The sequence below is a fragment of the Hemicordylus capensis genome, chromosome 2 (assembly GCF_027244095.1).
Source record: "Hemicordylus capensis ecotype Gifberg chromosome 2, rHemCap1.1.pri, whole genome shotgun sequence".
Classification (NCBI taxonomy): domain Eukaryota; kingdom Metazoa; phylum Chordata; class Lepidosauria; order Squamata; family Cordylidae; genus Hemicordylus; species Hemicordylus capensis.
Genome location: NC_069658.1, coordinates 402,678,922 through 402,694,031, shown reverse-complemented (window position 1 = coordinate 402,694,031; position 15,110 = coordinate 402,678,922). Strand labels below are relative to the sequence as shown.

Genomic DNA, 15,110 nt, shown 5'->3' with positions numbered 1-15,110 from the left:
TTAGAACACGCGCTATGGACAGGGAACATTTAGGGTTCCCATGGTAACCACTTCCACTAAGACACAACTAAGCACTGTGTCAGTTAATCTTAAACAGATTCAGACAAGCTAGACAGATGCATTACTCTTTTTGTCTCTTATTGTGACCTGTTCTCTGGATCCTTGCCCAACTTGACTGCTTTTATCTAGCAGGGAGATTGTTGGCCTAGTTAATATCACAAATGCATCTCTGAGGGAGGGTAGGGTGCCTCCTTGTTTGAAGGAGGCAATGGTTAGACCACTCCTTAGGAAGCCTTCCCTAGACACCTTAGCGATGGATAATTACAGGCCAATCTCCAATCTCCCTTGGTTGGGCAAGGTGATTGAGAGAGTGGTGGCCGACCAGCTCCAGGCAGTTTTGGAGGAAACTGATTATCTAGTCCCATTTCAAACTGGCTTTAGAGCTGGCTATGGGGTTGAGACAGCCTTGGTCGGCCTGATGGACGACCTTTACCAGGGAACCAGCAGAGGGAGTGTGACTCTGCTGGTTCTTCTGGATCTCTCAGCGGCGTTCAATACCATTGGCCACAGTATCCTTCTGGATTGCCTGGGGGAGTTGGGGATAGGGGGCACTGCTTTGCAGTGGTTCCGTTCCTATCTCTTGGGTAAATTCCAGATGGTGGAGCTTGGTGAATGTTGGTCCTCAAAATGGGAGCTGATATATGGAGTCCGTCAGGGCTCCATTCTGTCACCAATGCTTTTCAATATTTACACGAAACCGCTGGGTGAGCTCATCAGGAGATTTGGTGCTGGGTGTTACCAGTATGCTGATGACACCCAAATCTACTTCTCCTTTTCATCTTCAGGAAATGGCACTCATTCTGTAAATGCCTGCCTGCAGGCAGTAATGGGCTGGATGAGGGAGAACAAATTGAAGCTGAATCCAAGCAAGATGGAGGTGCTCATTGTGGGGGCTCAGAATCTGAGGGGTGAGTTAGATCTTCCTGTGCTGGGTGGAGTTACACTCCTCCAGAAGGAGCAAGTGTAATCCCTTGTATCTCAGATAGAAGCCATGGCCAGGAGTGCTTTCAATCAGCTTCGGCTGATTCGACAGCTGCACCCATTCCTTGAAGAGGATGACCTCAAAACAGTGGTGCATCAGTTGGTAACCTCCCGGCTTGACTATTGCAATACGCTATATGTGGGGCTGCCTTTGTACGTAGTTCGGAAACTTCATTTAGTTCAAAACGCAGCATCCAGATTGGTCTCTGGGGCAACCCCGAGACCATATTATGCCTGTCTTGAAACAGTTACACTGGCTGCCAATATGTTTCTGGGCAAAATACAAAGTCCTGGTTATTACCTTTAAAGCCCTGAATGGCTTAAGTCTGAGTTATTTTAGAGAGTGCCTTCTTCTGCATGATCGCGGCCGCACGTTAAGGTCATCTGAGGAGGTCCATCTCCAGTTACCACCAGTTCATCTGGTGGCAACTCAGAGGTGGGCCTTCGCTGTAGCTGCTCTTGGGCTGTGGAATGCACTCCCTCGCAGAAATCCATAATTTGAGATCATTACTGTTTTTCAAGAAAGCCCTCTGTTTGGCCTGGCCTTCCAGGGTTTTTAAACTACTGTAAATTGTTTTAAATGGTTGCCCTGGTTTTCCAGGGTTTTTTGCTGTTTGGATGTTTAAATTGGTTTTGTTCTGTTTTTATAGTTTTGATTTTAATTAACTGATTTTAATTGTTTTTATCCTGTTGTAAACCACCCTGATCTATTTTGGAAGGACAGTATATAAATCAAATAAATAAATATATTTCATGGAGGCCAACTGTTTGAGCACAGGACTTTCCATCTTGCTACACCTACACTTAACACCATGTTCCATCATATTTGCAAGAAATGCAATATATATTGCCAGACCAATGGCAAGTCCAGGAATCACTTAGGCAGCCCATCCATCTTCAATTCACGGTGAAGCTCTCTTCACCAGAGAGCTTCATATGGCCTCCCCGTTCTTGGTGATGGCTTGCATTGATGGGCTGAAGAATACAAGATAGTGTTACAAAAGCCAAAGTTATCCGCTCTATCTACCCCTAGGCCAGCATGTTACCTTCTGCTCTGTACCATCTGAGAATGAGGTGGTAAAGTTTTGAGATGGTAACCTACTGGGGTGCTAGAATGGCCTGAGCCATTTAAGGCTGCAAGTGGAGATACCAACTTTTAATGTTCCAGTCTTAATAAATATACCAGCAAATAGAAAACTAGCATAGTGTGGTGTAGGTGGGCTAGAAACTGGGGCCATTCACACCTACTGGGCGGGTGGGCAGGAGGAAGGCTTCCCAAATTTTGCCTTACCCCCAGACGATTGTTGGTTACTTGGTGGGAGCTTGGAGCACACTCCCACACCTTGTGGAGCAGGGCAGATTGATCTGAGGCCAGGACTCGTTGTCCTGGCCTCTATGAATCCCACCATGTACCACACAACAGATGTGATACATTGGGGGATTCCTTCAGGAGATGGGCACTCTAGGCACCTGTCTCTGTGTCTGCTGGGGCTAAACATAGTTCGAGCGAACACCTGGGCAGTCAGCTAACAGCAGGGTTTGAAAGTGGGGCTAGGTGGTGCTGCCCTGCCAGGCTCAGGCCCAGTCCCGGAGGTTCTCGCAGACAGCCTAGCCTGTGCTGGGTGTCCCTAGCCCGGGTTAGGCTGCGTGTGAGAACAGTGTCCCTGTCTCTTTGGCCACGTGGTTTATTTTTGTTTAGCGTAAGGGAGCATTTTTTAAAAAGGCATGATATAATACTCATATGAAGGATACCTTAAAAGATATTTCTCCACTTCTTTTCATAAGTTACAAATCCTGCCCCAACAAATGCATTTTCCTCCAATAGTTACCTAGTAAAAAGTAACATTTAAATATCCCTCAACAGCCATCACTGGTCCTCAAGAGCTTTCTGTGGTGGGTAGCACTCTTCAGATTTGGATAACATAGTATAGTTTTGAAGCTAGCTAAGTGAAAAGCTATTTTAGCAGGCCTGGCTTCAGCAGGTACAACTGTTGTTTAAGGAGGAAATAGGCTCCATCTTCTCAAGAGTTTCTCTGCTGCTGAAAATATTCAGTGGTCTCTGTCATGGTTTCTGCTAACCCATCATAAATGATTGGTGGAATGCACATGATTTTTTAAAAAAAACAATACCCTCCTGGTCCTTCAAGAAATCACAACGTGGTTAGACCTGCCAATATCTGCACTTGCTTCTAATCTTTCATCTAAAGTTGGGCTGAAGGGAGAAAGGGGAGGAGAGGGACAGAATATGGGCCACATCCCCCCCCGACCCTGCTCAACATGGGCTACGAGCAGGCAAAAGCAACCACCAAGCAGCGCATTACGGACACTGAGCGCCAAACTGATCTCAGCAGTGTCCTAAAATTTTATATCAGTGATGGGCTTAGATATTCTGCCTCTCCTGCAGCATATCTCACCCAGCTGGAGGTCCCAAACCACAGAAGGGCGTTTGCCTTGGCTTGCTGCCATGGCCTCCCCTCAGCAGTGCTAGAAGGCTGTTATAGAAGGATCCCATTTGCAGAGTGTCTATGCCCCTGTGGTTCAGGGCAGATCAGAACTACTGAGCATGTCCTCCTATACTGCTCGTTCTATAGAGGCATTCGTGCCTCTCTCATCCTTCCATTGTCAAACAAGTTTCTGGGACGTCCGAGCCAATTCTACAGCTTCTTGCTACTCTCTGACGCTAAGCCTGCCATTACATATAGCGTTGCTAGGTACTGTGTGGCTGAGATCTCACCTTCTCCTCTCCCTGCCAGGAAAAACAGCCATTCCCCTGTGGCTGACATCCTGAGTAACAGAACAATGTACACATGTTAGGCTCTGTGGGGATGCAACAAGGGGCTATGTGCAACTCCCTGAGACCTCGGCGGGCAAAACCTGCACTCTCTAAGAAAGGAGTACGTTGAGGTTCAGTGACGTATTTCTTCTCTTAGAGAGAGCTTCCAGTGCTGGGGCAGAGCTACTTTTGTCCACTTGTGCAACAGTACACGCAGAGGATGTCTGGGGGAGTTGTGTGCAGGTCCCTGCCATGTCCTCGCAGAGTGTCCTAACAGGCTCGCTTTGTTAGGATGTCAGCCAGTCTCTCTCACACCACAAAGTGTCCTTGCTTTGATAGCTGTACTCCAAACATTCTTTCCCTATCTATCTATCTATCTATCTATCTATCTATCTATCTAATAGCAAGTCCCATTGAGCTTGGTGGGATTTACATCTAAGTAAACATGATTGAAGTTACAGCTTAACGCGCTCATTGGACGGCCAGTGTCCAAGTTCTCCTAGCCCTAAATCTGATGTGTTGTGAGAGTCAAGGGTTGCCAGGCATGCTACTGGTCTGATCATGGTCTCCGGCATCACAGGCTGCAGGAAATGGGGTGCCTCAGTGGAACAATCCCTGCCTGGGAAGCTGATTTCTACTTCTGGAGCAAATGTTCTGTCGTCTTAGCCTGTGTTGCCTTCCCTTCCCTTCCCTTCCACTAAAATGAGGCCACTGTGACCAGAGGTGGTTCTGGCATTTACTTTTTATTAACCATTTATTTCATTAATTGTTTTACTCTCACATTACAATCTTGTGGTTTATTATTAAATGTATGCATTTTTCCTTTTAATTTTTTTTCCTGGAAAATAAATAGAGATAAGTGAACTGTGTAGGTAGAATGTTTTCTGGAGCCTTGGTTAAACTTCATGATTGGATCTCCACATCAGACCTGTGAAAAAGCACAGCCCCCACACACATGCTTGGATGGAAAGCTGACAGTCTGGAATTAGGTGTCCCCCCCTTCCCCCCCTTTTTCAAAGTCCACAACCACATTCTGGGCTGCACAAGCAAAGAAGGGAGCACAGAGGATCTTGTTCTTGAAACTAACACAATGGATGCAGGTTACAAAATAAAATACTTCCATCCATTTTTAATTGTGTGGGTTAAGTCAGTTAGATGTCGATCCCCGACTCTGGCTTGATGCTTGTTAACAAAATCCATCATCCTTCCCTGAGTTCATCGCCACTTCCTTCCCTGAGTTCATTGTCTCTTACAGAGGGACAGGTGTGGCAACAGGGGCCGAAGACTGCATATCCCAGAACAGCTGACGCAGGAGTCAGCTAACCGGTGTGTCACATCACCTTAAATTTCATTCCCATCACTTAATTTGGGGCCTGCCATACAGGTTTTTAGCTATAAGAACCATCCTCCCTGCTCTCTGATCAGCATTTTCCACGGTGGCTCCCAGCCCACAAAAAACATAAATACAGCAGGCTTTATTGAGAGAGCCAGGAAGTGGATTCTGCAGGCTAGGCAAAGCTGACATTGTCCATAATGCAAGATGCTGGATGGCTCTCTAAACATTATCACAATTGGCAACATTATTGGCAAAACTAATTTCCATGCCTCTCCACAGTTTTGTGGACAACTGGAATTGAAGCCGATGCCTAGTTGTTTCTGTATATAAAGATGCACACAGATTATCCAAGGCCAGGCAGCCTGCTAGCATGTGACTTCCAGGGCCGGCACTTGGCACAATATAGGTAGCAGCCACTGACACCATGCCATACAGGCCCTTCTTGTCTTCGTGGCCTCAGCTAACCAGGCAGGTCTATACTTGGAATTATCATCCCTTGGGCTCTGAAGGGATTGGAATCTTCATTGGATGGGAGACAGATGGGACGTGAGATGGGACCAGCATTCTCTAGAGAACAGGAACAGCAATAATTTCCTTGCAGTCACCACACATGCACGCCAACACATATACAGGGGCCCCAGGTACGTACAGCTGACCCTGTGTTCAACCTAGCTGCAAATGCCCAAAGGAGGGAAGGGAGGAGGAGGGACTGCTGCACAGGCCTGATCAGTATGTGAGTTGCAAGTTTCTGCATCCATTACCAAGCTGAATAATAGCACTTCTGCATAAGGAAAGCATATTTGGGGTGGGGAGGGGGGGAGGGTTTAAGGCAGTGGTACGATGATCAGCGAACTCCTTGCTGTCTATGTGGAGGTAGCAGGCCATTTCTTGTGCTTATGGGGTTTTGCTGCAAGCAAAAAGAGCAGAACATGGCTGGAGCAACTTAAGGATGGAGTGGGCGTAAGAGGGGAAGATCTCCTGTCCTGTCACGTGCATTGATGCAGCTATTCAAATGTGACTCTGGTTTCCCAATGGATACCAAGAAAGTGGGGATCATTTCCTGGTTTCCCCTCCTTAGTGGCAGCCAACTCTGCAGTATTTTCTGTAGCACTGAGACTTTATCCTCCTTAGGAGTCCCACTAATTCCCTTTGTCTATTCCCAGTGGGATAGTGAATGCTAGAGAAGACGGCTGGTGGTATATAAAGATGCACACAGATTATCCAAGGCCAGGCATCCTGCTAGCATGTGACTTCCAGGGCCAGCACTTGGCACAATATAGGTAGCAGCCACAGACAGTCTATGTAGAATATGTGGAACAGTAGGTAAGTTCTGAATTCACTCCTGACTCAAAGGAAACCCCACCCTGCCAGGAAGCAGTCATCTCAGGAAGTTCATGGGAACCATGTTTTCCAACAACTAGAGAAGCAGCCATGGATGGTGATGGTGGTGGAACCCGTGCAGGACATAAATGCTCCTTTTCTGTAGCTCTTGGAGGCTGGGGCTGTGAGGAAAAGCAGGAGATTGCTTCTCTCCCTCCCCTCAAAATCATCAGTAGCTAAATCAGGAGATAAAAGTGTTCAAGTTACGGGGATCGCACAGCAGCAGCAGCCAACACTAAACATTCAAGTTGATAGTTTCACTATGTACATCGTGAATGAGACATGGTCCCGCCTGCCAGAAGATGTCCTGCTCTGACAAAGCAGCCACACAGTGTTATCTGATTCGTTTCTCCACCGAGTACACTGAGATGTAGTAGTCGTTGCTTCCAACTGCCAGGTGGGGCTGTGGGGCAAAGAAGAAAACAATACAATGAGTGCCTATAGGCAAGGATCCATTCATTTTGCATGGTTTTATAGCCAGTGAAAGCCAAACCTGCCTCAGCTGCAACGTCATGCTGAGCTTTGGAGGTGCTGCTCCAACCAGTGCAACTGCAGGAACAAGTCCCTGCCTTGCTCCCTAGTTTCCAGTTGAGTACAGGAATGGAAGCTCTTCCTTGTTGCCTTGAGCCACAGCAAGACTTGGAAAGCAGTGACACATGAAGTCAGCAGGAGGTCTGGAAGATTCCGCCCCCTGCCCCGCTTGTATAAAAAATAAGCTCACCTGTGTGAAGCTTCTTTATGGATTTCTGCATATAGGAGACCCTTTCTGACTGACAGGAAGCTCCAACTGGGCAGGTGCTTATATTCAACAGCCCCTAGCCCTACACAGCAATGCATGCAAGAGTCTACTGAGAGCCCCAGGAACAATGCCAGCTCAGAAGGCTTCAAGATTAGGGGCTGGATTTAGCCTTAATCTTTAAAGAAAAGGTCAGCATGTGGAAGAGCAGACGCCAGCCTCTCAGTTTAAAGCAGCAAGTCACCACTTGTTTAATGCTCATCTAGTTCATTGCACTTGGGAAAGCAATAGATCTCCAACTCGACTGAGCTGCTTAATCCTGGACAAAACTCACTGTTCAGCTTCATGCACACAAGGCACATGAGTGAGAATCTGGCAATCAGCATGGCTGCAAGTGCATGAAATGTAGTATCAATCCAGTCCTCAGACTGGTGTGCAGTATATATAGAGCTCTGAAAATCTTACCACCCTCTTTTAAAAAAAGCAAATATCTGCTTTATAGTTAGTGTAGCTCAGGGAGGTAACGCTGATGTGGGAAGGGACTGTGTCATTCCACCCACATGGTTCCATCATACAGGCGTTATCAAAGCACATGAGACCAGACCACAAGAAGTGGCTGCAACCCTGCTGCAGGAAGATAGGAATCAGGCCATTCAAGGGGTACATGAGAGGTGGAAGGTTTATGAAAGGTGACTGGGATGGAACGTCTGCATTTCATATTGCCTCATAGTTACAGGTGTTCTTCACTCTCTATAGTATCAGCTAACTCTGCAGCAGGAGTTCCCAGCCTGCGGTATGCCAGATGTTGCTTAACTACAACTCCCATAATCTCTAGTAACAATAAATTATAGCTGGGGACGATGGGCACTGTAGTTCAGCAACATCTGGAGTACCACAGGTTGGGAACCCCTGCTCTACAATATTTCCTGCAGTACTGAGATCCTCTCTTCTTTAGGACTCCCCCAAATTCCATTTGTCTATTTCCTGTGCACAAGGAATCTATCTATATATGTAACCACAACAACCTCATATCTGTTTTGCCTTATTCCCCAGGCATCTCTTACTGCTCCACTCATGCTGACTGGCCACTGCAGGAAACAAGATGCTGGACTAAATGGATCCTTGGTCTGATCCAGGAGAGGTTGCATGCTCTTAACCTGATATCTGCTGGAGAAGGTTCTGCCAATCTTCCCAAAGTAAACAAAAAGAACATGACTACAATTTGCAAGTGATCTCAACTCAAAAAACAAGGCAGAGGTTTCTGAAATGGGCTAATTCACCACATTACCCTTTTACTGAACTGGAGTTTTTGGATTGCTTAACGCAGGGTTTTGAAAATGAATACAGCAAGTGATGGCCTCCGGACAGCCTTACTGGTTCTGTTCTGCACTAACATGGGTTCTGTAGCTGAGAAGAGAGACTGACCCAATGTGGATGGAAGGCTAGGCAGCTGATGGCACCCACTCTCTGCCCCATGAATCCATCGTAGTACTTGATATTGTTTATCAGCTCACCGTTCCCGTTGTAGATTGCAGTGAACTGATTCATAGAGCCACTGTAAGAGAAAAGAGAGAACACAGCATACCAATCATTTTACACCAGCACTGGGCTGAAGCTCTGAGGCAGAGGTTTTCTACTCCCTGGAAATAAACTACGAATGTAGGTGTCTGTCTTAAGGCAGTAACAAAAGTTCACTGTGAGCTCATATCAGCAGAGCAGTTTTCCTTTAATTCCTGGAACTTTCAGCAGAGATTCCTGGAATTTTGTAGTCTCACAGCGAAAGTGTTACGTGCTCTTTAGAAGATTTGGGGAACTGGCAGTGGCAGGGAGCAATAAGAAGAGGCAGGGGGAACACAGTCATGGGGTCTGATCATCTTGAATGATCTTTAACCATCACCCCCAGGCACCAGAACAGTGAAGCGGGACAGCTGGTCTCTACCAAGTCATGCACTTGCTGCTCTCAGGAAGCAAAGCCAACCTGCGGAGGTATGGTGAGCTGCAACACACACCATCACTGAAATCCCACCCAGGTGCTAAGGGTTCAAGGAAACATGCAAGGGTTAAAAATACCTCGGCTGCAAACATGGGAAAGAAGCCGCACTGCTTGTGCCAAGGAAAAGAAATGAAAGTGTTTGTAAACAATGGGCTCTCTTCTTCCTTGCGCTTCGTAGAGGGAAGGGATGGTACTGGGCAAGGTCCATTTAAAACTTACCATGCAAACAGGTTAGCTTGAGGGTGAATGTCCAGAGCAGTCAGTCCTTTGACTATCTGAAGGACTTTAACCGATTCTGGCATTCTTGGATCAAAAAAGCGGACATCTCCATTGACACTGCAAACCGATAAAACATTGGGTTATGAACCACTTGCTCCAATAAGGAAGACAGGCTTTATCATCCCAAGACCCGGCCAGAATGTGGAGGGTGCAATGCCAATGCTCAGTTTACCAGCAAGGCCCCTTTGCCACACTCTGAATCTTTGCAAGCTGCTACAATCCATTTGAGGCAGCAGCTGCAAGGCTCTAGGGGCTGGAGAAGCAAACATGAACTTGCTCTTGGTACAGCTCCACTCGCTCCGACACAGGACGCTGCCATGGTTTAGCTAACGGAATGGCATTAAATTTAGTTAATAATCTCTCTGCAGTTTTGCTATTTGTCTGGGCTGGTCAGTAAGCCTCTTTGTATCCCCCAGAGCAAGGTAAACGGAACACTGGATAATCTGAACTCACCTTACCTAACTGTGCCAGATAACTTGACTCCAGACGGCTGGGCCTGTGAGAGACCTTTGGCAGGTGAAGGCCTTTAGCACTGGAAAAGGTGCTTTATGGTGATGTGAGTGGGTGGTAAAGATCATAAATTCTGCCTCTGTGGGGCTTGGCAGTAACCCCTTTCAGCAATGTCAAAATGGATACGGAATGTACAAGAGAAAAACAACAGCCAACAAGGCCCCATAACCTCATTTCAGAACCAGAGCCAGCTTCTGGACTTTGGCACTGAATCTACCCCCCACCGCTTGTGGGGCCCAAGGCCCAATTTCCAAGCAGGCTTGAGCATCTCTTTGCATAAATTAAGCAGTCCAGAAGCAAGCACATATTTGCATCAATATTTTAAAGTGTGTTTGTTACTGTGTTTGTATAATGAAGTGAGGGGGAAAACACCAGCTAATAGACTGATACCATAATTATAAAGAGCTCCAAATCAGATTGGCAGGATATTAGAATCATAGCAATTATAACTACTGGCTGCCTTGCACATTAGAGGGAATGACCATGTATTGAATTTGGAAAAGGATCAGAAAAAATGAAGCCGTACAAAGCTTAGAATGTCAATAAAATAATTTAAAGGCTAATATTCAAATTTACCAGAAGGTAATGGAAAATCTTTAGCTCCATAGTTAAGTGTGTGTTCTTCAAATGTGCCAAGAATCCAGGGTACCCAGAGGCTACCAACTCCTGCATATTTTGGTAAGGGACACTAACTGAGCAAAGAGGCCCCTTTTAAAAGCAGTAATTCTCTTTATTTAGCAGGGGGAGAGAAACTGGCCCGATCCAAGCCCAGCACAGCATCCCTCCAGTGGCTGTTGCTGGTATCTATCTTATGTTTCCTTTTATTTCATGTTTCTTTTTTCTTTTGTGAGCCCTTTAGGGACAGGGATCCATCTTTATTTATTTTTATTTCTCTATGAAAACTGCTTTGGGAACTTTTGTTGAAAAGTGGTATATAAATATTATATTATTAATTATTATTATTTAGTAGTAGTAGTAGACGATGATTCAAAGGATGCTGCAGCAGTTCAAGACACCCAGATCCTGCCTTGCTGTGCATCCTTGGAAAAAGCATTTCCCTCTTCTGCTGTTCAGTGCTATCCATCTGGCCTTGATTGACCGAGCTAAACAGGATGTTGTTGCTGCTGCTGCTCAGGGCAGTTTGCTCTGGGAAGGCACCAAAGGTCCACCAAAGAGCCAGGAAAGCAGCAACACCAGAAGGGCTCCTGGAACAGACCACCATCCTTCTGGCTGGAAGAGTGAAGACGGTCAGGGAACAGGTTTCCATTGGGACTGCCATGATCTCTCCTTATGGTTTCACCTTTTATTTCCAGATGTAGCAGCTAGCAGTCTGTGTAGGAGACAAAGAAATTGGGGGCATTTTCCCGCCTTCACCTTCAAGTGCTCCTGAGTGTGTTTTTCCTTCTGAATTGATGGGGTGATTTTTCCTTTGCCTTGGCTTGAACTTTGATATTTATCTTTTGGCCTTTTCATGATAGCTACTTGGGCCTGCTTCGGCTGCTGAATCTTTCCCCCCATAGCAGGGAATGTTTACTCAAATGTGGACTCTTCCCATTGCTTTCTTGCTCATCTTAATTTTACTGTTTTGCCATGGTTTGTCACATTCTTTTCTTGTGCTCTCTTAAATTGTTGTCCCTTTGCTAATAAAACAGTTATCCTTCAAGATTTAGCTATTTTTCACAGTGTCTTCTTGCATTACTTTTATTTACATACAGTTGGATTACTCTTTCTGTAAACCCTGCAGCTTTGTCCTGTGGTGTTTTTGTTTGTTTGTTGTTGTTTTTCAAACTATTACTCATTCTTCAAGTATCACTACTCATGAAGTGGGGGGACTCTTTTTTCTTTTGTGTGCCACTATCAACCTTTGCTTTGTCTCTCACATAGAGGCGCTCTTACCCCTAGACTTTGGGGCTGAAGTCCAGGGTCTCACAGCCCCTGGGGCCCCCTAAATCCTCTTTAGTGTGTCCCGGGTGGTGTGGTCATCTGGCCAAGCATGATGATGCTTAATTTGCGGGTGGGTGGGTGTGCCTTCCAAAGACCATTAGGTTTAGGCTCTAAAATTACCTAGTTGCACCTCTGCTCTCACTCCTCCTTCTTCCATGTCAACTGAGTCCATTCATTTCTTTTTTAGCTTGCTGTTATTGACTTTAGGCCCCCCTCTCCTTTTGCTGTCTGAGACCTGGCTTTCTCTTTTTCTTCCATCTTCTTTTACAGTATCATGAGCAATTTTCAAACACATTTATTTTATAATGTTTATGGACCGCTTTTCAACACCCGCCTCCCCCACAACAAAGCAGTATACATAGCAGGAAAAAAGTTTCCCTGTCCCAAAGGGCTCACAGTCTTCAAAAGAAACAAGTTGTTCTAGTAAAAACTAATTTCCTTCACTATACACTACCTACAATGGGGTGGGCAAGGTGATTGAGCGGATGATGGCCTCTCAGCTCCAGGCAGTTTTGGATGGTGCAGATTATCTGGACGGATTTCAAACTGGCTTTTGTGTGGGCTATGGGTTTGAGACTGCCTTAGTTGGCCTGATGGATGATCTCCAACTGGCTACTGACAAAGGGAGTGTGACTCTGCTGATCCATGGGTTTCGATACCATTGACCATGGTATCCTTCTGGACCGCCTCAGGGAGGTGGGATTAGGTGGCACGGTTTTACAGTGGTTCCACTCCTTCCTCTCTGGTAGATTCCAGATGGTGTTGCTTGGAGACTATTGCTCTGCAAAGTGAGAACTGAAGTGTGGAGTTCCACAAGCCTCCATACTGTCTCTAATGATCTTTAACATCTACATGAAACTGCTGGGAGGTTTGGTGCTGTAAACCCAGATTTACTTCTCCATGTTGACTTCATCAGGAATTGGCATATCATCCCTAAATGCCTGCCTGGAGGCAGTAATGAGATGAGGGGTAACCAACTGAGGATGAATCAAAATAAGATGGAGGTACTGACTGTGGGGGGTCTGGACCCAAGAGATGGTTTAGATCTGCCTGTTCTAGATGGGGTTACACTCCCCCTGAAAGATCAGGTACGTAGCTTGGGAGTGCTTCTGGACCCAAAGCTCTCTCTAGTTTCTCAGGTTGAGGCAGTGCCAGGAGCGTTTTTTATTAGCTTTCGCTGATACTTCAGCTATATCCATTTCTAGAGGTGAAATTGAGCTTCCTATGTTTCTATGTTAATCATTGCTTGGGAAACTGCTTTGGAGGGGAGGGGTCTATTCATTTCATATATTTGGTTGTTCATTGCTATTTCTTGAGATGAACGACCTCAAAACGGTGGTACATATGCTGGTAACCTCTAGGCTGTATTACTGCAATGCCCTCTATGTGGGGCTGCCTTTGTATGTAGTTCAGAAACTACAGTTGGTCCAGAATGCGGCAGCCAGGTTGGTTTCTGGGTCATCTAGGAAAGATCTTATTACTCTTGTGTTGAAAGAACTACACTGGCTGCCCATACGTTTCTGGGCAAAATACAAGGTGCTGGTTATTACCTATAAATCCCTAAACGGCTTAGGCTCTGAGTATTTAAGGGCATGTCTTCTTCACCATGAGCCCCACCACCTAATAAGATCATCTGGAGAGGTTCATTTGCGGTTGCCGCCAACTTGGTTGGAGGCTACTTGGGAATGGGTCTTCTCTGTTGCTGCTCCTGGACTCTGGAATGCATTCCCTGTTGAAATAAGTCTCCATATATCTGGCAACTTTTAAAAAGGCACGGAAGATACATTTATTCACCTAGGCTTTTAATTAGATTTATTATGGTTTTAAATTTTTAATGTTGGTTTTAAATGATTTTAATTGTTTAATTGATTTTAATTGTTTAATGGTTAATTTATTTTAATTGTTTTTATTTTGATGTAAACCGCCCTGAGCCAGTTCTGGAAGCACGGTATATACATAAAATAAATAAAATAAAAATAAATATTTGCTTTGACCTGATTCGGAAGGTTAATTTGTTTGGGATCCAAAGCTTCATCCATAGACTATAATGTAAAATCACCAAAGTGTCAAACTTTTTCATTTCTTGGCAGGATGGGATGAAAATTGTTGGGTAATGCCTCCTGAGCATACGAAGCTTGCCAATTTGCAGACAAATAACTACAGGAGTTTCTGTGCAGCAAACACTTTAGAATGTGAGGTCTGTCATTGCCCTTTTTGAGTTCTGACACCAAAAAAAGATTCTTTGGACTCTAATGGGAAATCACTAACACACCTATAACTTTTTCATTTATTGGGAGAAGGGGATGAAAGTTGCAGGGACGATAGCCCCATCTGAGGGCATGATGCCTGCCAAACTGCAGACAAGTAGGTACAGATATTTCTGTGCAGGGACACTTCTATATTTGAGGATTTCCCCTGATTTGAAATAAACTTCTGAATCAGATCTGAATAGCCCTACATCCTAGCCTCACTGAGTATCCACTTAATAATACTATTCCATCTCCTCTCAGTTCTCAGGAACTTCTCAGTTCCATCTGTTTCTTTGACTCTTTTCTCCGTTCTTTCATTCCACGCCCCCTGGTATGCTGGATCTGATATGCCCTCTATCAGGGCTGTTAACAGCTTTCTGTGATCACCAGTAAATCAATATGAATTTATTTTCTTGTTGCATTGCTCCTTTCCAAAGTTCAGCGGATTCTTCTGATTCCACTGCTGCTCTACTTTCTTCCACATTGCAAACATTCAAAGGTTGTTCACATGACCTTTCTTCTTGGAGCTTGGGAGGGATGGTGGGGAGGCAGGCTGCTCATGATCACCCATCTTCTCTAAGCTCTGCCGTTCAGAGCGGCACACAAGCAGTGCCATAGTGAGCAGTAGAGCTGGGAGCCAGAGGAAGAAGTCTGGATTCCACCACTGCCAGCTGCTCTTGCTGCCCAGGTCTATGCTTGCATGGGCTGCATGCAGCCTGAGCATGGACATGACTGGGGAGTAGGGTAGAAGAGCATGCTTGCGCCCTTCTCCTCACTATAAGCCCAGGTACCAAGCCTGGGCTACTCCGGTGAAGAGCAGTGGGACAGATCCAGGTGTAGAGCTGCTCATATGAACTACCTTTCAGTCT

The 15,110-nt window shown here is 45.6% G+C and overlaps 1 protein-coding gene across 4 annotated transcripts in view; it reads right to left on the bottom strand.

Moving 5' to 3' along the window:
• Positions 1-4,541: 4,541 nt before the first annotated feature.
• The window catches only part of RPTOR (regulatory associated protein of MTOR complex 1), a 510,229-nt gene continuing 499,660 nt past the window's right edge, over positions 4,542-15,110 (bottom strand). For 2 of the 4 annotated variants that reach the window (XM_053294863.1, XM_053294866.1), the window contains 4 exons: positions 9,479-9,595; positions 9,337-9,366; positions 8,692-8,821; positions 4,542-6,933 (listed from right to left, as the gene is read on the bottom strand). In XM_053294863.1, coding sequence (XP_053150838.1) covers positions 6,865-6,933; positions 8,692-8,821; positions 9,337-9,366; positions 9,479-9,595 — 346 coding nt within the window. In that variant the 3' untranslated portion in view covers positions 4,542-6,864. The remainder of the gene's footprint in view (positions 6,934-8,691; positions 8,822-9,336; positions 9,367-9,478; positions 9,596-15,110) is intronic. The other 2 variants (XM_053294865.1, XM_053294867.1) reach the window with 1 other exon arrangement.